We start from the raw sequence: 22,885 nt of genomic DNA, 5'->3' as shown, positions 1-22,885 counted from the left end.
CCTAATGCAAAGCACAGGTTCCTTCACACTTCTCTATTCTCAGACCAGATACTTATAGGACATGAAGAATCATAATGATTTGTTCTATTTTGCCGCTCTGTCAAGATCTTAAAAGTGTCCATCTACTTTTTTTCCATACATTGTATTGTGGGAACTGACCTTTGTGTGCATTCTTTTTGTTTTCTTATTTAGTTGATTGCTTAGATCCAACATGCTCCAATCACGGAGTCTGTGTGAACGGAGAATGTCTCTGCAGCCCAGGCTGGGGTGGAATAAACTGTGAGCTTCCCAGAGCCCAGTGTCCAGACCAGTGCAGTGGGCACGGCACATACCTGTCTGACACCGGCCTGTGTAGCTGTGATCCCAACTGGATGGGTCCTGACTGCTCCGTTGGTAAGAAAACTATTTCCTGCAATTTTGCATCAGTGCTCCTATTCTGGAAAAATGTTAATATTGGAGGCGGATTGGAAATGCAAATAGGAACTGTTCTTAGGAACAGGCTTGGTCCTGTTCTGGACTGTGTTGGAAAGAAGCATGCATACATTTTAGATTATTTTTTGTGACATCCCTAATTTGGGACTGACAGCTCGGGGTGGGGGTGTAGGTTAGGAGCCCATATTTCCTTCAGATACTGACTTCTTTCTGAACTGAGAAAGTTACTTAACTGCTTCATATCTCTTTCCTCACTTTGACTGAAAACTTCCATTGCAGAGATTCACAGATATGTCCATAATATTTGCAAATACTCTATTTTTGGTGCTTGTTTTATGGCACATCACAATGCTACCCACTTACGAAAAATATCACGAAACAGCAAGATCTCCTAAATATGGGGTATTTTTCAATTTTCAGTTGTACACTGAATATTTAAGCAATTAGTTTTAGGGCAAAAGGCACTCTAAAAAGCAAGAACAGAAGTGTAAGCTGAAAAATTCATCCTCTTCAATGCTTCAGTTGACTGAATATTGTAAAAGTGTTTATTCTAACAGAAATAGCTAAGGGGAAAAAAAGAACAGCTTTGACGTGACAGCAAATGTTCTATTTGTGGCAAAAAATACTTGGAGTTTTGCATTTATATTGTGAGCTGATTCTTGAGGTGCAATTGTCTCTCAAAGTAATATTTACAGCTTTCACATTTATTCAGTTATTTCTTAAAATTAATGACTCAGAATACCCCACCAGTGAAATGAGGATCGAGATATGTTTTTTCTGCTTCATGCATTAGCAGCAGCCAGCAAAATTCATGAATGAGAATTTAAACTGTCAATTTCTTTGATGATGCGTGAGGCAAAAGACCCTCTGCTTTTCTGTGACTGCTGGCAGAGAGCAAGAGAATTTAGGAGCAAGGTACTGTGTGTCCCACCATTATTAGCAATAGGATTCCAAACCTGTCACTTGCAAGTATGTTTTCCAGTCACTCCGAGAGTCTCTGTGACCCTGAATTGTGACCATTCTCTGCTGAATGTGTTTTAGGTGAGTTTCAGTCTCGTTCTTAATAAACAAATGTGTTAAAATCAGCGCAGGTTCAGGTTTGAGTAAAGCAGATCCATGTTCCCCCTTCTGCCATACTGAAAGGCATTGAGGAAATTCTCTGCATTGGAATGGAGGACACAGCTTGACCGTGATCTGTCCAGAATACAGCAGCAGATTTTTGTAATCATTTTCTGAACTTCACAAAGTTCAGTGCTTAACGCTGGTTTTGATCCCCACGAGAAGAGGCCTGCTTTCAGCAAAAGGGTGCCTGTTCTGCTCAACTGCTGACTTAGGTTGCCTCTGACATAAGCCAGCTATAACCTGTATTCTTTTTTTCTCCTAGAAGTGTGCTCTGTAGACTGTGGCACCCATGGGGTGTGCATTGGCGGAGCATGTCGCTGTGAAGAAGGGTGGACAGGAGAAGCGTGTGACCAGCGTGTGTGCCATCCCCGTTGTACAGAGCACGGAACTTGTAAAGATGGGAAATGTGAATGCAGAGAGGGCTGGAATGGGGAGCACTGCACCATTGGTAGGCAAACGACAGGCACCGAAACAGGCACATATTGCTTTCTTTTCATAAATCGTAGAGACATAGTTACTGTGGTGTACTGTGATAGGCTGTTCCTTTAAGGACCCTAACGCTTTCCAATATTATCTTGGGCTCCAAGTGTGTTGGGCGAAATGCAGATGAGCTCTTAGAAGCATTGAAAATAAATAACAAGCTGGTTTGGGGGGAAAAAAATCCACAGCAAACAAACATTAGTAAGTAAAGATGTAACAAATGGTCCATCACGGTGTCCTTTGAGCCAAGCTTTTCAAACTTAACTAAACATTCCTTTGTGTGAATGGCATCTTTTTTAATTTCCTGGTCTGATGCATCAGTGCTTTCCTGCTATTATACATCACATCTGAAACACACCACCACCATCTCCACACAGAGCAGGGGTCAAGTGGTGGAGGAATAAGTGCTCCTGGTGCTACAGAAATAGCTCCCTAGCATTTCCCTGTGTTGTGCTGTGACAGTGGGCATGGTGTTTGCATATAGACAATCACAGCATGGGAGGGCCTGACAAGTAGTGCAGCATGCTGCTGTACCCTTTCCTAATAGTGTGTTGCTCAGCGCAGTGTTGGCATCATGCAGAGTGCTGTGATTAACACGATTGCATCTCAGCTGTGATGTGTCAGCCTGGGAAGTTCAAAAAGGTTATACTTACACAAAGTAATGATGTGCTATCCCTTCAATTACAGCACTTGAAATCTTATTTTGAAGAGCAATTAATTGTTCCTAAATGATGTTCTTTATTTTGTCCCTACGAGCAGTCAGGCGGGGTATTTGGACAATATTATCAAATTACTGGAGGGGTGGGGGGGGGAAGGAAAAAAATGTTATTTTCCCTGTATTGTAGTTGAAAATTGGAAGATCTAAATGGTAAAATCTTGTTTGATAACTATAAGCAAAATTATATGGAGTAAGAGTTTCCAAATATGAACTGGAACTGTGTGAGTTTCAGGCAAGTGTATTTTTCTCAAAAAAAATTATAGAGAACGATGAGGTGTACCTTAAATAAAAAAACCTGGTGAATCAAGAAGCAAGATCTTCTGGAAGGGATGAATTTACCAGGGAAAGGAGTAGGTCAATTGAGATTTTCATGGCAAAAAGGGACCCTAATGGGACAGTCCTATTACAAGTGAATTGCTATTTCTTTAATTAAAAGTATGGTGAGATTATTGCATCCCTCAAGCTGTTTTTCTTTTTCATTCCCCTCTGATTTCTCCTTGAATATACAAACCATTTCAGATGCATACATGAGTTGGAAAGTAAAAGAATATGCTTATTGGTAAAACTAAATCATATTTTTAGGGCATATCTCTGACTTTGTGGTGCTGCATGCTTCCACCGCACTACGGCAATATGATTAAAGTCAAAGCTTTTGTGATTGAACACTTTATCACCAGCAAAGATGCAGAGCGTTTATTCACAACTGCTTCCTGACTTCCATCATGTCAACATCTCTCTGCTAGATTAATCCAGGCGTTTTGTTGTAATATTGAGTACAAAATGCCTACTTTATAAATATTTTTGCATTAAGTTGTGTAATTATTGCTTATTCTAAAAGTTGCTTCTTTGCCCTTTTTTTTTTCAATAATTTTTTAGAATCATGCCTGTTCAGAGATAATTAGTGTATTTCAAGTCTTCATTACTGTGCACACAAAAAGATGCCTTGTACTGATATCGTAAAAGAATTTGAAAAATTACAAGCTGGACAAGTGAATCCTGAAGTGAGATTTTTCGTTTAATTTTCAAAGCTGTGAAATAAATATTTTCCCTATTACTTTTCTTTTGAGAGAAGGCCAACACTGGTGAAGTGGTTAAAGTAAGTAAGTGGAAGCTCTTTTTGTTTGGTATGTATCAGAAAAGTTTCTTTTAAATTTAACGTGGGTCTGCCTGCAGTGAAGATTAGACTTTGGGCAAAAAAAATAAAATAAAATTAGGTTTGCCCTTCCATTTATCATACATTTAAATTTGTGCAGTCATAAGCTGTGTGCTACATGTGGACAGATAGATGTTGTTGTGAGGAGGCTGTATTAATGAGACATTCCCTGACTGTCAGACCATTGACAAAAGCAACAAAGCGTGATGCCAGAAATGGAAGTCAGCTGAGGAAAGCATCACAGCTTTATCCCATCAGTTTGTTTTCTCTGCTTTGCTTTTAACACAGAGGCTCGTTATAGGGGGCTCAAAAGGAGAGAGCGCGGAAGGTAAGGGTGATAAAACTAAGCTTTGTCAGTGATTGTAAAGAAAACACTAGGAGTTACTACTGGACAATTGGTCCTTGGAGAATAGATTGGTCCTGGGAGCCAAGAATGAATTGCTCTGTGTACTTTAAACGTTTGTGTGAATAGCTAAAACATACTTAAATTTTACAGGAACTCGTTCTAACTTAGTGCGCTCCCTTTATGGGTTAAGCTTTCAATTGAAATGTTGAGATCAGAATTACTAGCTAGGGAATGTCTGCCTTAAACAATTATATTCAGGAATGTTAATTAATGGTTTTTTAATTCAGAGCCATTCCCTTAGTCCTGTCTGGAAGGTACCTTGGAAACCCCACAAGTCTGTCTGTCCAAAGAGGAAGCAAGGCCAGGCCAGGTGCAGAAGGCATATGAGCAAAGGCTGAATTCTTTCCCTTCCCTCTGCACAGCTTCAGTTCTTTAATAGCTGTGTTCAGTCTCTCTAGGAACTTCACGATACGCACTCCCTACACAGTCTTCAAGCAGAAAACTGGGATTCCTGCAGGAGAGTTTATTTGGTCTGAACATTCACATATTGCTAGACCCAGTCTGAAATCCTTTCAAGTCAGGAGAAAAGCCCACTTTGATTTTAGTGGCTTAAGCCAAGTCTGCTCAGGATAAATCAGTCTACTTTGTGAGGAAAAAGAGGTTTCTATGTGTAAACCAAACTTTCTTTTATTTTCTTTGTGTTTCTTCAGCAGTTTCTCATTCTATATCCCCATCACAGTGGAAAAGAAATCATTATTGCAACCTGCAGGTATCCAAGTTTGTCAGGTTATTTTGTTCTATCTAATATACAGTCAGTCTTTTCAAAACAGTCCACTATATGTGTACGCTTTGGCTTTTCAGCATTGAGTATCTAAGCTCATATTCCTTCTCATGAGCTTTAAACAAGAATGTGGTTTGTCTCTGCATTAGCTGCATTATAGGAAAAAAATGTCTGCAGTGTCAGCTCACTGGTAACAAGCTGTGCAAGGCAGCCTTCACCTTTGTGTATCAATGGAGTTATATATAGAAACCAGTCAGCACAAATTCCATGTCACACAGAGTTTGAAGAATCCATATCCAAATAATATAAAAATGGTGCCTGGTCTTACTGAAGTGCTGGCTGGAGCAGAGCAGAACTGTGCTCCAGACACTTCATTTCACTTGGCTACTTCAGTTAGGAAGAAAAATTGCTTACTGGAGTGATGATAAAGTAAATGAATCTTTTCCAAGTGCAAAAATAGACCTGTCAGGATATCTTTATTAAGTGATTACTATTCAGTGATTGCAATTATGGAGGAAGTTATAACTAAATAATAGAGGTAATCTAGATGAGGAAGAGATTATTGGAAAACCACTAACAAAGCAAAAGCCTAAGATACAGCAGTTGCTAAATCTTGAACCAATTTCATGCCAGAATTTTAAGATGAAAGATTTATCTTTTCCTTGAAGCATCTGTGTGTTGCTGAAGCATGCTGTTATGAAACCGTTCTGTTACTTTCACTGAAAATAATACTTGAATGTGTAAAACTATTGTTTTTACTCTACTGTGAGGGCGTTCTCTATGTAAACTGCCAGAACTGTAGACTGAGAACAATGTGATACGTAAGGAGATCTTGAGAAGCAGACAACAATATCATTTTTAAAGTGTAATTTTATCTGTAATTCATATCCCTGCAGCATGAAATACATCTGCTATTAAGTGATTCGTAAAAATCTTACTGTGAGACCAGAGAAACCAGGATTTCATCCTGAATATTTATAAGTAAAATTTAAAAGACTGCAAACACATTTTATCTTAAAAGGTGAGCTCTCTCATTGGAAGTCAATACAGGAGATTTTATCAGGGCAGCCTGCCATATTCCCAAAGCCTCTTTCTCTCCTCCTCACATCTTGCAGTAGGTGTAAAGTAAGCATTCCTGCTTTCAGACAGGAAGTCGAGGGAAGATTGGAGTAAAGGATACTTGATAGTAAAGATACTCTGCTGCAAGTTAAAATCAAGATAATTCTTATCTTTTCTGTTTTTCTATTTTCAATGCAAACAAGCTGTGACCCCTCTGTCAGCCCTAGAAGCTGAGCTTCCAGTGCCTACCTAAAGGCAAAACACAAGGCTAGACTAAACTAGCAGTGGTAATGTGTGCATCTCTGCAGATTTTTGTCTCCTTGCCTTGGTGCTGTTTTTCAGGATCTAACTCTGGAGGTGAAGATCTGCCAGTCTCTTTCTCCCACTGAGTTCTTGGCCTCTACACTGACAGTGTCAATGGCAGAAATTGTTCCTTGGCCAATAAAGAATTCAGAGATCTCTATTAGCACTGTACCTATATCTTGTAGATTTACAGGGCCTTGAATAAAGAAGGATTTGAAGGAACTGAGATCCTCTAAACTACATGGTGAAAAGTAACATAAAACCTTCAGATTCATGGAAAAGTGCAGGGAAAAGAAAAAGAAGACTCTGTCTGGGGTGATTGATAAGAAGTTTAAGTTACAAATTGGGAGATTTGTATTCGGTAATAGGAAAATATTGTTACAGAAAATGAAAAACTAAGCAAGTTGTGGAATTGCTTCAGTGGGGCTTTTAGCAACAATTTAGACAAATGTCTATCAAAAATAGCATGGAGGTAATTCATCCTGCTATGGGGCAGAAAGCCAACCAGAAAATCATTGAACTATATGAGATCCCTTCCAGTGTGATTTTAAATGATAGTATGAAGTGGACTGTTGGAGCTTAAAAGGAAGCATTCCTTTTAAATATCTTATTTTATAATGGTCCAAGTTAAAATTTGTACTTTCATCCCCTCTAAGAACTTGTAAAAGTAGATTTCAATCATTTATCCAACCAAGGTGGCTATTTGCAGAATACTAGGCTGACAAGTTATGCCGTGAGACATTCTAAAACTCCCAAACAAGGAGAAAATTAACCCCAAGTGGGCAAACACTTAAAACCCCCTGCCTTTGGAGTACCAAGACTCACCAAACTGAATATTGGATAGATAGCATCACCTCTCTGTTTTACGAAGGCAAAGAAATGTTTCCTCAGGAGTTTTGCAATAGCCATGCACTTTCTAGCTTTTAGACATGTTTACATTTTTTTGGAGGCACAGAAGAATACCACATACAGGGTGGAAGCATTTAGACTTTTACCTTATCACGAAGTCAATAATTGATAGAGAAATTAATAATGGAGCATTATCTTTGGTTACAGCAGGATATTTTTGTCCCATGGTAATACTCTTTGTGTCAAAGATTTTTTCTTCTCCTGATTTTTCTAGTAATTATAATGGTAATGATTCAAAGATGAAGCAATTTTCAGAAGAGATAGAAAGTGTGTGGGAGGAGACGGTGGAAAGCCATTGGATCTGACAAAGAGCAATTTGGGAGTTAGATATATTAGACTTCAATGCAGTTCTGACTTAAAATTTATCTATACCACTTTATAACTTATCAAGGTTTAAAAAGCTCTGACAAAGACGAGAGATTTCGTTTGCATGCTCTGTAGAGTGAAGAGCACATTTTTTTCACTTTATTTGGAAAATGAATAGCACATATGGGTCATGAGCACCTTTCATGGTGGATGATACAAAAATGTACTGGTAATATTTATGATGACATGACCAGAAAAGACAGGGATGATGACTGTTTCCATATACATATGAATTCGGGTTCCTCATCAACAGTCCTTCTGTTGTCTTTACACCTGATTTCTTAGTAACCATGTCTTTGATGCAGTGCTTAGGAATGTGATGTCAAGATTTCATTTGGAGTATCATAGGATGGGTTCCTCCCATGCATTTCTTCAGCAAAACAGAACAGTCACAGATATTGCATACATTAATCTCAGATATTCTCAATGATTTCTGTTCTTGGCGCACAATTTGCATTTAAATTTGTCATGCAAGTATAGGGAGACTCAGTGTGAGAGGGGGATGTTCCACTAATAGACTGACATTTTTGTACTTTGACTTGAAAACAGTACTTTTTAGTTAGGTTTCAAGGTGGTATTTAATATTGTTATTCTTTTAAAATCTTTGTATGGACTTTCACACCTAATTCCTCCAAAGAAAGTATCCACTTCAGAAAGAGTTTACAGCAGAGAGACTTATATTATTATAGTAACGAAGATATATTTCACTACTGCAAACTAACTTCACAGCTGTAGCTTTAGCTGATGCTCCTGATCCATTTATGATCACAGATGTGTATAACATAGTGCTACGTAGACTTGTAGGTCAGGTTTGTGATATTTAGAGAATCATGTTCACCTGTGTCACATCATACCACGTTACATTACAGCCCAAAATGAACAAATGAGTTAGGTGGTATTGTAGTCCAGCATCACTGTGCTTCAGCAAAGGTTCAGGTGCCCTATGAATAATCAGCTAGGAATTTGTTCCTTGGAAGGGTGATGCTTTCAGTAATTTCCAACTACACTTGCTATTGTTATTTTTGTAAATGTCATCTTTTACCTCACCTCCAAAACTTGTGAATGATATCTCTGGATGGTAGTCCCCAAACTACACACTCTGCAAATAACAGCTCTTATTTGAGAGCTCAGCATATTTTCTTTTCTGCTTTGTTACTTCCTAAAGTCCTTTCCTGGTAACTTACCTGTACTTTGCTACTTTTGTCTATTAGGCCTGAGAGAACTTCCTGAGCAATTTATGTAGCACTAAAATATCCAGAACTACCATGTGTATCCTCTTACTTTTTTGTAGCCAGGGGCAATAGACTATTTCCTTCCAGATACATATAATCAGCTATGTAGAGATTTGCATACAGTGAGAATGGTTTGACTTTTAAAGACTTCAGAAACCGAGTTCATTTCCATTTACAGGATTTACACAGGGCAAGTAGGGATATATTTTTTTGACCAGGAGACAAGATTATTCACCAGGAAGAAGTTTCCTGTTAGCATTCTTTGCTGAGAGCTTCCTATGAATGATTGAAATATGCCACAGTGCAGCAACAGAACATTTGAGCAGCTTTTTTCTTTCCCTTTATATAGGATATATGCAGAACATGACCTTACTTCTCCCCTTTCTAGCCCAAAAACTGTAATGAGTGTGTTTTCAGCAAGGCTTCCTGTATTTTGTCTGCTACTTCAAAGATGCACCCAGCAGATCTCGGTGAATAGTTTTCAAAACTGAAATCACATTTCTTTCTCCTTTTGGAGAGGCTTCTACATGAGCTATACTGATTTTCTGGCCAATTCTTGAACTCTTAAAAGACTACAAAAAGGTAGGGAGGGCAATCAATCAAGCTGCTGATCTAACTTTTCAAAGGGCAAAGCTGATTTTGCTGTTCATAGACGTATTCACAGCATCAGGCAATCTTTTCTTGTTCCAGAGATAATGTTTTCTGTGTTATTTTGTACCCTGCGGTGTCAAGCACAGCTTCAGCGAGTGAGTGAATAACACGGAATGCTGGATACAAAACAACAAAGACAGGAATGCTTGTGAGAGGTCAGCGAGATAGAGATACAACAGTAGTGCCAGATCTTGAGAAATATGGATGTATACACGCAGATATAATATTTACTAAGAAACAAACAGAAAAGAGAACAATATCTGTCCATTCTTTTGAGGACTGCTGTTAGTGTTCCCATTAAAGATATCTTTTCCATAATTATGTTTATTCTCGCTTGTCCATCCTCAAGATATAATTACAGTATTTTTAGTATCAGTTTCATACAGTCTTTTATATTTGAAGATGCAGTTAAGGACAAATGTGTTTCATCTGCCTCCAGCCACCTCTGCAGAATAAGCATTCAGACATAAGCTATTACATTTTCAGCTTCTTGAGAATTTTGTTTCTGATTCCTACCTTAGCATCGTATTAACAGGATGATGGCAGGAGAAGTTAGGTTTGCCTTATTAAGGTATTTGATGCTATTGAATGTCTCCAGTTAATAATTTTAGTTTAATATTGTATTAAAAGTACTGGTGTCAGGAAAGAAAAAGCATCTCTGAAGTGTCAGTTCAGGATTTTGCTGTGTGATTTGTTCAGGGCTTTGGGGAAAAAAATGAGCTACTGAAAGCTTTTTCTTTATCATCAGTTATGTTTTGTGCGGTATAACTACTCATTGAGGATAAAGTAGAAACTAATGTTGAATACTGATACATCCTTCTTGCAGTGCTTTCAGTAAGAGCGTTTACTATTTTTAAAACAATCTTAAGAACCACACTGGGGGAACTTGTTCATGGTGCTGGCTGTGAAGCAGTCTGTGTCCTGAACCATTCACACTGAATGAAGTTTTTACAAAGGTATTCAGCTCTTTTCTCTCATTCTCTCTATCACTATTCTGACCTGCTTATGAAATTCTTATTAGAGTAAGCTCACCTTATGGAAGTATTTCTTGCAAGTAGCCTCAGCCTGTTGCATTTTTGATACATTATTTCAAGACATATAAGCAGAAGGAACGTTTTATGTCAAAAAGAAATCATCATGTAATGCAGTGTATTTCACTTCCTAAAGAAAACACAATTATGTATGTAACTGAACTGTAAGAGAGAAATCCAGACTTAAGCATTCTTGAAAGTCTTTGGGCCGGAGCTTGGTGGTCAGTGTTCACATCTGGATGTTGAAAATGGGAATAGTTGGTGTAGTGCTAAGGTCATTATTATTTGAGGTGTAGCTGCCATCGAATCTTAATTATGAGTTTGGGTTTCTACAACTTCTAGCACGTATCACTGTAGTGTTTTCAGTGATACAGTATTGACTGACATATAGCTGTCGATATCCTTCTGTCAGTTGTATTCAGAACACATCCACGCTGTGACAAAGACAAAGCAACATTGGTGGCTAATTAGTCCTTATTCTAGCAGCAGTTCAACACCATGTTGCTAAAATCCCAGGAAAAGTGGAACATGAGAAATTGAGGTTACTATATTTATCCCATTTCTCTCTTCAGTCATTAACAGGATTAGAACAGAGAGGATCCATTGTCCCACTATTTCCTTGAAGATTTTCTGATCCTAGAGCTGACCCATAGCAATGGCAGCTACATAGTAGATTTCAGTAATTCAGTCCAAGCAAGTTCTTCTCTTAAACAGTTAAATACTTCTCATGGAAAAGCAGCACCTTTTCTTTCAGTGTTACATGGATTGTAACATTATTTACTCCCTCTAATTCTTAAAAAAAACTTTAAAGGTGGTTTAGTTTCTGCCTTACAACAGTCTGCCATTTCTATGACCCATGACCAATACCTAACACCTAGCATTCATTCTTGTGTTTTCTCACTGGTTATTGGGAACCATGCAATGAATTCTGGACATTCAGAGTGTAAAGCAGGTTGCAGGTTCTTCATTCTCTCAAAATCTCATTCTCTTTCCTTGCATAATGGCATCTAAGTGCTACTCAACTAATTAATATTTTATCTGTTAGAGGATGCCTTTAAAGGGCTGTGTTTATTGCATAGGGAGCCATAATTTGGAAAAGCAGCCAATCGATGTCAGACTGCTTTTCCTAGCCCCACTGTGTTTTTAGTTGCTATTCAGTTTTTAACAGTCCAGCGCAGAGTAGGTGGATCAACTCAGCATCAATAGACTGTGACAAGCTTTCAGAATGTTTTAAAGATACCGTGCAAAATAGCTGCAGGGAAAGGTTTAAGTATTTCTGCCTCTGTGTTTTTGTGTGACTGGTGTAGGCTGACAGCCACATAACCTGATAGTTCGTCTTTCATCTAATTAAAAATTACAGACACTCTTAACATTTTAATATATTTTTACCAAAATCAATGTGGAGTAAAGATTAAAGTTTTCATTCTGATTAATTATGCAGATGAGATTTTTTTTTAGGTAGTTGTTAAAAGAATTTAGTTATTCATGAGCGTGACAAGTGAGTAAGATTCACAATGCGTCCAGCCAAAGGATGCTTTAATTTGCCTCCAGTTAGTTTTTCAGAGAATTGAACGTCTGAGCCAAAGAACCAAAGTGCTTCAAGAATGCAGTCCCTGTAGTACAACTAGTAGAACTAGTATTGGTAATTGGTGTGTTATCTGAGAAATCAATACCGTGTTGTAATCATGATTAAAAACCAGTGTTGTTTATTAAAAAGTAAACCATTTCGTACTGAAAAATAGTATTGGGTTCTGATTTTAGATTGGAAACAGTGCTAAGGGGACAATTATCCAGAAGACCAAAACAGTAAAAAAGATCAATTTAGGGATAGCATGTTTCCCTACTATGCAGTGATTTGTTGGTCATAAAAGCACTACCACTTCAAATACTGTGATTTTCCAACTGTTAGGAATCAGAACTGATTGCTGAGCTGTTTGTGGAGTGAGTCCCTCAAGAATAGCACTGAAGTTATTTTTGTAAGTTCAGCATGCACAAACACAAAAAACTAAATGTCACAGAAGATGCTGATCCTCCTAAAGCCAAAGAGACATTAGTACAGATGAGAGAACTGACTTTTTGTTTTAACCGCTGGGAATATCAGAAAGTAGAACTCCATTCCCGATGTAGCATGGTGCCATCAAATTTTCAGCACGTTTTAAATATTAACTAATCTGACTATTTTCCATTTAATCAAAAATCAAAATCAAAATATGCCTATTTTGGGTTACAGATTGTTTCTCACTGAAATTAATGAAAGAATTAGCTCTATAGCATATAGTTTAATGACAGGACAGTATGCCTAAAATTAGGCAGTTATAGAAAAAGCAGTTGGATGTCTCTCTCTCTCTCTCTCTCTGTTCCCTATTTTCTCATATTTTTAAATTACAGAAATGCTTGTTTTTGAACAAGAAAAGTATTACTGAAAGCAAGAAGCAATGGGTCTTTATTTGCAGCTGAAGGAAGAAAGCAAAATATGTTCCCATTTTAACAGCTCCTGATAATTGTATTTCTGACACGTACATCTGCATTTGAGTGCACCGCTAACAATGCAGGAAAAATAAGGATAATGTGGTTTCTTTCAAAAAAAATTAAAAAATGCCTTAGACTTAAGGCAGAAAACCACTGCATAGGAGTTTGTTAGGAATGAATGGTGGTTGCAACATAGTTAATAGGTAGCTGAGTCTGGGGGCAGGAAAGTATAGTGGCACAGGTTTTTAGATCCAGTGCACCTTTTTGTTGTTTTATTTGGATTCTAGGGATAAAATTATTTTGTTGATGGTTTTGTTACCATCTCTCCTGGATCGTTATTAGGTGATTGTTTATCGTAAAGCCGATCATTGTGTCCTTGCATATTTGAGCCTTTTTTTTCTGAAGTAGGTCAGAAATATGGATTTAGAATGAAGAAGGCCTTCCATATTTAGAGAATGGTTTGTCAGAGTCAAGGTCACTTTGCAAAGGTTGAGAGGGCAGTGTTTGCTTAAAGGAAATACGAAGTGATTGCTGTACTAGAGAAAATATTAATCTTGTTTCAATAGCTCTGCATTACTTCTGAATTACTCCTCTAGAGAGATGATTATGTGCCAGAAGCCAAGAGAAGATATATGCTGTTATACTACTGTGCGTGTAGCTAGAAGGTTGAAGGGGAAATAAGAACCCCAGCAAAATCTATGCTGATGAGTAATCAGTTTGGAGTTGCAGCTCTCCTTAATTCAAATCCATAGAGGCCTGTAGAGATCATCAGTTCTATGATTTCTCATTGGAATCCTTTGTTAAATAATTTTATAATTGGTTTGTTTGTTTACATGCTGAAGAAAAAGGTGAATTAAAATTGATCAAGCTCACCCTTAATTTCAAATAATAGTTCATATCTTGTACCATAAGACTTGAATACATATGAAGTACCAAATTGACTCCTGACTTCTCTGCTTCACAAAATTTACTAAAATGAAATGGAGGCACTCCTTATTGAACCTGATGGTTTCCCTTTTTCTTTTAATCTGACAGTCTGCTGTGCACAGATCATTTGTTATGTAAGTCTGTCTTTCATCACCAGTATTTATATTTCTAGTTACCTTGCAATTCTTACTAGCACATGGAAACTTTCAAGTTTAAGATGCTTTGTGAAGGGAAATGTTTATTCCAAAAAATTGGGGTAATTTAAAATACTTGTCTCTATTTGAGACTGCATCTGTTTATTCAACTTGTGTAATCACAGGCTCCTCTACAATCATAAGGATTTTTTTCAGCAGTTCACAGATAAAGCACTGAATTTTTGAAATATTCTAGCAGGATGTACTCAGAGTATCTCATTCCTTGGACCAAATTTTCCTATTGAGATTAAATGGAAGCCTCCTTACAAGTTGTTTGCATAAATATGCCAATAGGCTTTAATTATTTTTTTTTTCTATATTTTAGTGCTTTAGATAGAGATGTTACAAAATGTGAGGAAAGATGTTGTTCAGATGTGAACAAGTAACAGCGAACCAAAAAGAATGAAGTTGGCTCTTTTCAGTGTTGTTCCTATGTTTGTAGTCCTGTGACTAAAACTTACAGGTATGTTTCCCAGGACTACAACTACTGGGTCCTAACTTGAACTAAGTGCTTCCATTCCCTGATAGGAAATAAGAAAATGTGGTAACTTGTTTTATTCAGAATGAAAAGCAGGTAGACCTAACTGGAAAACGCACTAAAATATCTTCAGCTTTCTAAGCTGTGCATTGATGAGAAAGGCAGTCCTTTGTCATTAGGGTGCACAATAGTTTTTCCAGTCAGTGAAATCCAGCTTAGGAAGGATTTTTGGGAAAGGTTCCTAACCACTTACAGGAGTTATTACAGTAAATTGCATAGGCACTATGCCTGATTAAACATATTCCCATGTATGTATTTACTTTGAAACCTAAAGCCGTTCCAAAGTTCACTTTGCTTGATGAAGCAAATTGTAGAGCGTCAAACTGCATCCATCCTCAGGTTTGATGGATTTGAAGGTCCTCAGAGACCTTCAGCTGAAGTTCTGTGTCATAAGGTGTTCTTTTGTTAGCTGATCATGAGTGATACAGTGAAGATTACAAACTGCAAGTCCTCTGCAGTTGGAGTTGGGACACGGCTTCTCACTTTGTGCTCCTGAGCTGCTGAAACGCTGCTGTGCAGTGACAAAGCTGCTGCGTGCTGCTTGGTTTCACAGCCCTGAACAAATGACTGTTGTGTAAAGTAAAGCCTAATTGATATATGTTTCTAATGTTCTGCAACCTTTATAGTGGGTAATACTTCAACTGTGAGAAAGACATGGAAAAAGGTACTGTACCCAATTGAAATTCCTGGAAACAGGCCGAGAACAGTACCATAAGTTACTGTATTGTTTGTACTCTGATGGTAAATAGCCTTCGGAACAAATTCACACTGTGGTAATTTTCTCTTCAGCTTTTCTTAGATAATTAATAATATGAACAGAAGATGGAAAAATTCAATTTCCTTGATATATATTTATTGCATCCTGAGATACTGCTCACGCGAGCTGTTAGGACACAGAATGTTTTCAGCGTTGCAGAGAAGGAACAAATTGCACAAAACTCTAGCAAATTGTCCTTTAGGAGTTCATTGTATGGATCTAAGATATTGTTTTTTACTTGTGTTATTGGAATTCCTAGTTGATTTCTTATTTTTAATCGTGTTAAGTCCTCTTTTCCTGTTTCTTGTTTTGTCTTGTTTTTCTGTCTGATGCAAACATCATGACAATGTACTGTTTTTCATCTCCAGGTCACTCAGTTACTGTTTCTTATCCATAGAGAAGGGTCCTCCCAATGTAACCAATAGCATCCTGCCTATCTCAGTGTTTTAAGTCGTGTCAAATGTAGGTGCAGGGCCACAAAAGCCCTGTTGGTGCTTCTGAGGAAGAGAAACAGAGAAGTGGAACCAACAGAAGAATGGAAAAGAAATGCTCCATTTATAAGCAGAAAGGCATAAGTATTTGTTCAGAATTAAGGTCTGTACCAGTGAGGCTACGGGAGGAGCAGAGCTATCGGTTGCCTGATAGGAAATATTTTTAATATAAAGCAAGCATTGCCTAAAGAGTCCTTCCACGTTAACATTGCTCCTAAATAAGGATGAAATGCTGTGGGCATTTTTTAGTGGTGAAATGGTGAAGACAACTCCCCTAGCAGATAGATCAAAATCATCTTTTCAGATGTATTTAAATATTATGGCATCTGGCTACGTGTGGAGGATTGTTCTTCACCATGTAGGCAGGTAAAAAAGGAACAGAAAAAAATGTTCATCTGAAAACATTCTTATTTCTTTAGCTTTTATTAGTTACTTGTGTATTTGGTACATACAAAAATTGGGAAACTGAATGATATTATTCATGAGGCTTATATGAAAGATGCAGAATGGATACCTAGGACTTCAGAATTAGATATGTTTATAAAATGCATTTTATGTATTGAAACATTCATCTTCTATCCTGATCTGCCAAAGCAACTCAGCATGCACAAACGCATAACTCAGAACGTGTTGTTCATGTATTTTAATTTGTTTTACATATGTTACCTTCATGGGAGAATATTGCATCTGTGTGCTGCATGCTTATTTCAATCCTTTATATTTGTGCATATTTGAACCCCATATATTCCATCCCTAATAATGATATGAGGTACATTTTCTTTAATATTCAAATATCCTTTAATTTTTGTCACTTAATTGTACTGTGAGAAGCGCACAGTGTATGTTGCCAAAGCTTTTTCCATTCTGAACTACTCCAGATTGCTTCTTGAAAAATTCTCTTTTTTTCAGCACTTCCTTTTGATTTTCCTTTGGGACAACTGAAATGTTTGGAGTCTGTAGTCCAGAACCGTGCAGTATGGTGCTGTCTGTTGGAATCCATGCAATTAATACTTCAGAAAGATCAGCTCAAATTATAACACATTTGTCAATATAGTGCTTTCCATCTTGTAGGGATTCCAGAATTCTATACTAAACTAAGGGATAGCTGCTTGTAGAGCATACTAATCTTTGAGTAGTAATGAAGGAAAATGTGTACTTATACTAAGGCTCATATTTGTTCCTCTGACAGAGACAACCTGCACATTTATACAGGAACTGCATTTGCATACCTGAAAGTTAATTGCTAAATTATAAATTCTATACAGACATCAATATCTGATGAACAGCAAGTAATTATATTGTAATAATGCCTGAGAAAAAAAAGGCATATGCTGCCCTGAGAATTATGAATAATAAAGCTCTACAGCGGAAAGATTCATAGATAATTCAGGTTGGAAGGAGGTCATCTAGTCCAGCCTTTTCCTCAAATGGCATTGTAGGATTAGTTCACATCAGACCTTACCAGGCCCATAGTTTTTAAGGCAGATAGTCTACAACCTCCTTCACTATCTATTAGCCAGCTGCTGTAGCTAAGCATCTACAGAGGCACGCTGAGCAACGCATGTAGTTCACAATATCTGCTTTCTCTTACTGTAGTGCCTTTCTTGTGTATGCACATACATGTGCACGTGTACCCTGCCCTCTGCCATGGTTTCGTGGGTTTTTGTCAGTGTTGTACATCATAACATCATGCAGTCCATGTCCAAATATAAGCAGGATTAGAAATATTCTTGTAAACTACTCTTAAGTAGTACTAGTGTGAGAGAAGCAGTTCTGTTTGGTCACCAAGTGCAGGCTGGGCTTACTAGTGCACTTTGGTTCATTTCTAATCCTCCTCTGTATAGTTGTAAAGCTATTTGTATATTCTGGGTGTTATGGTGAAAGAAATTCAATTTGTATTTGGAGCTGAAAGTGGATATGTGATTTTTCTATATGTAAGTTCTTATATATAAAGTGAATGAATTTATTTCATAATTTTGAGTTGGCAGCTTAAGATCTCTACCTCCTACACAGATAAGATGAGCTTTTGTCAGCTCAGCAGAGCTCTCAACCCCAGTTTCCATCCTTGTACCTTAGGCATTTTAAATATCCTGAGCCTACCAGATAAGAAGTAAGGCCTTGAACATGATTTTAAATTTCTTTAAGAAGCCAGTGGTGAGAGAATTAAAATAATATTTGATGTGCCTGTTCTTGTTAAGAGGAAATGCTTCAGCATTCAACTAGCTGAATTTAATGTAAGCCCATATATATTGTGTTGCTGTAGTCAAGGCAAGTATAAGGGAGGTAAATTCTTGTTATGAAATGGACTGTTAGAGTCCCTCAGAAGTGATTGATAGCACAGCTCTTACATGCCCTGTGTGTGGAATTTCTGAAGTGTATCAACGTATTCTGAAGTTAATGACTGAACTGAGAACTGTGTCTTCCCTGGAAATGCAAAATTGTGTTAGATCTGAAATATTAGCTTAGTTTAGTAGGAATGTGTAAAAACGTATGGGAACTGAAAAGTTGCTACCAGTGGTACATGGTTAGAATGGTTACATCCCAGATTTTCTTCACTGCTGAATGGTCAGACTAATGCCAGGCTAATGAAAGGAGATCTCAGCATCTGAGTAATCCATTGCCATTCAGACAGAAGCACTGCTTATCCGTGACCCTTTCAGGATGCAGGAAGAGCTGTAAAACCACCACAGCATTTTAGAAATGCTTTTTACCACAATCTGTTGTTTTTACCATGCTTGCTAGTCAGTTAACTTACAGGAATAGCTGAAGGCACATCCTTGTCTGAAGAGCTGCCAGTGCGGTAGCTTTTAAGCGTTATATTGAGGGCCGAGGTGCAGCAGACTGCTGTGAACACTGAGGCTGTATATTAGCTGATTGAAATCCATATCATTCTTTTGGATTTGTCAGAGTTTTGCCAGTATGGAGCAATTATGTCCTAGCCCTCAGCTCAAACAGAAGGATGAAGAGTCAATCCAGTCAGTGAAGGATTCAGTCCCTCATAAGATTTAATGGCTACTTTAATTACATGATAGTCTGACAGTTTTTCTCAGGCAAATACACTTCTCCATATTTGCAGTATTCCTGTAACAGGCCTGGTCTGTTGTAGCAGCTTTCTTGTCCCTCCCAGCTCACCATTTGGTGGTTTTGTTGTTCTCACTGTTTCTCTCTATATATTTCCTCAGGAGGCACTGGAGTTTGTTTGCTTGCCTTGTTCTCACTTTGTGCTGTGCCATCATTGTTTGCACTGTACAAGAAATAATTTTGTTGTTACTAAAACTGATGTAAGAGACCTAGATTCAGGTGTGTGTGAGCACAGCAGAGGACAAGATTTCCTGCTTAATTACAAACATCCTGGAATTTTCATACTACATCAAGTCTGAAGAATTACTTTAATGTAGTTACATTTCATGTAACTCACCAGAAATTGTCCGATTTAACCTCATTTGGCACTTAAATTCCCTGCAATTTGCTGCAACAAATGACAACATTGCTTCAAGTATGTTCTGAGAGGTAAAGGCAGTGACTGTGAGTCTCATTTAAAATTTCAAGCAGAAGAAATGCTGGGTGGCATTTCTGTCTCGAGAAAAGCTAGCCAGTGACAATGTGATCTCCCCTGCTGACTCATTGAGGCATTCAGAGAGAAAAATTGGATCTGCATCACTGGAGGGTTTTCAGTCAAATGAGAGAGCTGGGAGTACAGAGCCTTGGTAGTAGCAAGCAGTCCTGCCTTTTTCAGGGCTGATCTTGCACTTTTTATGTCAACAGTGTCTTAGATTTTAAATGTTTGAAATGAAGGCCTACCTCAGTATAGCGTTCTAATATATACTGGGATTTTAGAAGTTCCTATCCGAGCAGCTGAAGTGTAGGACTTATCTCTAGTGTTCTACAGGCTGCATTCGCAAGATCATCCAATTGTGTTCCCATTTGGATGAACATGGTGCAGTTCCATCTCCACTGGCAAGCTTAGTCAGTTGGGAGTGCAGAATGGAGTAAGAGCTCCTTTGTTGTTGTCCACACGCTTTTGTTGAAATCTGTATAGAGGAGCATAAAATGAAAGAAATCTGTAAACTCACAGCTTGTTTTTCAGGGCTCAAATATTACGGATGCTTCAGTAAGCTGAATATGATCCTGAGTTCATACTTTTTTTTATCTATTAAAAATACCAATATTACACATTTGTGTTATTTCCTAACTGAAGCAAGAAAAAAACAGATCACTGTGCTGGATTTATAAATCTCGGTTAGCCAAGTGAAACTGAGTGTTTGAAACCCGACGCCTGGCACCTGCTGGTCAGTTTCACTTGTCCTTTCGCTAGGTACAGTTCTCACTTCAGCATCACGTTGCATGTTTTTTCTCTTGGCCTATCGCTGGGACATGGTGAGGGCAGGATGGGTGAAGATAATTGGAAAAGAACACAGCTTTGTGCACCACTGTAAGATCAGGTTTTCTAAGTCTTGTATATTTACATGTAAAAGTATACCAACACTTTGCCAAAACATTTATTCGCAAAAGTTCCATGACCTGTACAAACACATGGTTGCCACATATTTAAAATAATTTTAAAAATCTAACTAGTAAAAAAGTTGAAGTATATAAAAACTGTACAAATACATGGCTGCCACATACTTGAAATAGAAAGCAAATTACACTTGTGCAGAGAAGTTGAGTAGCAATTACTGTGTGAATCCTGACTTTTACAAATGAATGACTCAAATTCCCTGCCATTGCACTGTGATTAATGTAGGGATTTTAGTTATTACATTTTAATTAGGTTATCCGTTCTTTTAAATATGAGGTCAACGTTTTGCTTGTTGCTCTTCAATTGACTGAATTTACACATCCTGTCAGTTTTGTCACTTTATCATTTCAGTGCCGATAAACTATTCATATTGATGTTATTTTAGAGATAAGCCCAGCTTGAGAAGGATCCTTCCTCTAGAAACAATATTATGTTTTACAAAGGATGATACCAGCCCTTCTACCCTGTATCAGAAACATTAATACAATAAAAGATTATGGTTTTGGTACTGGCTTTATGAATGCAATTTCATACCAAGTTATATTCTAAATGGATTCTGTTACAGTAAGATTAATTTGAAAGACCTCTCTATCTTAAGTACAAATTTTACTGCATATTTATGTATCTTTTTATTGGATATATGAAGATGAATTGAATATGAATTTTGTCTGAAGAGTGTGCACTGTATGATTTGAATATGCTGCTAGAGTCTCATTTTAGTCCAGAATCTCAGGAAATAATCTGCTCAGGCTATAGACAAAACTACGCACCTGTTCTGTAGCTTTTGGGCTGCAGCAGTGTCTTTCCACATGCCCATGTGTTCTGTGTAAATACCTGGTTTATGCTGGTACATTTGCCATGTTGCCTTCAAGTGGCCACTGATAAAGCCACTGTGCACAGAGCTGTTTCTGTGCAGAACATGGAGCACCCTCTGTGTTGTGGTTAGCATTCCTGGGGCATGCAGCAGCACCCATGCCTCCCTGCCCACAGTCAGGTGCTTGAGGAGCCGTGGGGGCAGGATCCTCTGAGCACCCCACACTTGCATGGTCCTGATCTGCACTGCTGGTTGCAGCAGGGCACTTGGCCTCTTAGCATCGCAGGAGCTTCTCCATCTTGGAACTGCCTTCAGTGCAGACTCCATTCCTTTCTGAAACTGTGTCTCATGTGTATTCCTAGTCCAAATTGTTGGGTTCACTGAAGCTATTTGTGTGTACTCGAGATTCAGAGCAGACCTGGATTCTTTTGTTATTCATCCATCTGGTTTCCTCAAGCCTCATGGCAGTGAAGCACAAATGCGTTGCCCTCTTTTCCCTGCCCAGCTGTTAGTTTGGGTATGGTTGCTCCAGAATTCAGTGTAGTTGGAGAACTCCTTCCATACATGCCAGGAGACCTCATGGGGATCTTCCCCCTGAAAGTACTGGGAGCCCTTGTGCCTGAGACAGAGTGAAACTGGATCAAAAAGAATGGACTGCTACTTACATCTCGAAGTTTTGTGATCTGTACTGCAATGTGAAATTCCCTCTATCCTTATTTTTTATTTCTCTTCATGCCAGTGACTTCTCTCAAGGCTTGCTTTTTAGTACCAGCGGTTCCCTTTTTTGTGAGGTTTACTTCTCTTCTAAGGACACACATCTTTTTCTCTCATTTTGCTGTTCTGCCTGGAAACCAAGGTGCTCTCCAAGTTACTACCTTTACAAGCGAAATAAATAACATAGATATGTAGTAAGTTGATGCAATGTTAAAGGAAATTTTGTTATAACATACATTTCCCAGAAACCGTGGTTAGCATTGTAATTGCTCTGTAAGTGTTGGCATGGAAGAAATCGTGATTCGGAGTTATTGAAACTTACTTATTAACTTTCCTTTTTTTTCATCCTTTTCAATTAAAAAAAAATTGTAGTTGGCCCATTCTTCTTTACTTGTAGCTCAGCTGGGCAGTGCAATCAGGTTTTTTGTTACACTGAAAGGCTGGGTTAGTTCTTAACAGCTTGCCAGTCTGTGCAACTGTCCTGCTTTGAAGACCTGAGCTGGTCCTCTGCAGGCTCTGGAGACTGTTCTGGAACAGTCCAAACTCAATCAGAGGAGCTTCATTTCTCACTCAACAAATGGTAAATTGTGTTGGCATGTGTTGAGTTACATATTTTGGATTTGAGCTTATTGAAATATGAGCTTGTTGAAATATAATGATGTAGAAAATAACTTGTGTGCTCCTACCATAATGCTACGTGTCATTTTTATTTTATGTCCTTTCTTTGGCTTGAACTGAGCCCCATAGGTTTTTGAATTGAAGGATTAAAAATAATAATAGCAAAATAAAAGCTGTGGATTTTTTTTCAGTGTTGCTAGGTACCTCATTATGTGTACCTCATTTATTATTTGCTAGATAGCCGTAGGTCAGCAGCAACAC

The 22,885-nt window shown here is 38.0% G+C and overlaps 1 protein-coding gene across 9 annotated transcripts in view; it reads left to right on the top strand.

Annotated features, from left to right (window-relative positions):
- TENM2 (teneurin transmembrane protein 2) overlaps nucleotides 1–22,885 on the top strand; it is a 1,003,091-nt gene that overhangs the window by 925,569 nt on the left and 54,637 nt on the right. For 7 of the 9 annotated variants that reach the window (XM_048960703.1, XM_048960704.1, XM_048960711.1 and 4 more), the window contains 2 exons: nucleotides 193–393; nucleotides 1,817–2,029. In XM_048960703.1, coding sequence (XP_048816660.1) covers nucleotides 193–393; nucleotides 1,817–2,029 — 414 coding nt within the window. The remainder of the gene's footprint in view (nucleotides 1–192; nucleotides 394–1,816; nucleotides 2,030–22,885) is intronic. The other 2 variants (XM_048960706.1, XM_048960709.1) reach the window with 1 other exon arrangement.

The sequence above is a fragment of the Lagopus muta genome, chromosome 14 (assembly GCF_023343835.1).
Source record: "Lagopus muta isolate bLagMut1 chromosome 14, bLagMut1 primary, whole genome shotgun sequence".
Classification (NCBI taxonomy): domain Eukaryota; kingdom Metazoa; phylum Chordata; class Aves; order Galliformes; family Phasianidae; genus Lagopus; species Lagopus muta.
The sequence above is the reverse complement of the archived record's forward strand: the minus strand, read 5'-3'. Positions and strand labels throughout refer to the sequence as shown.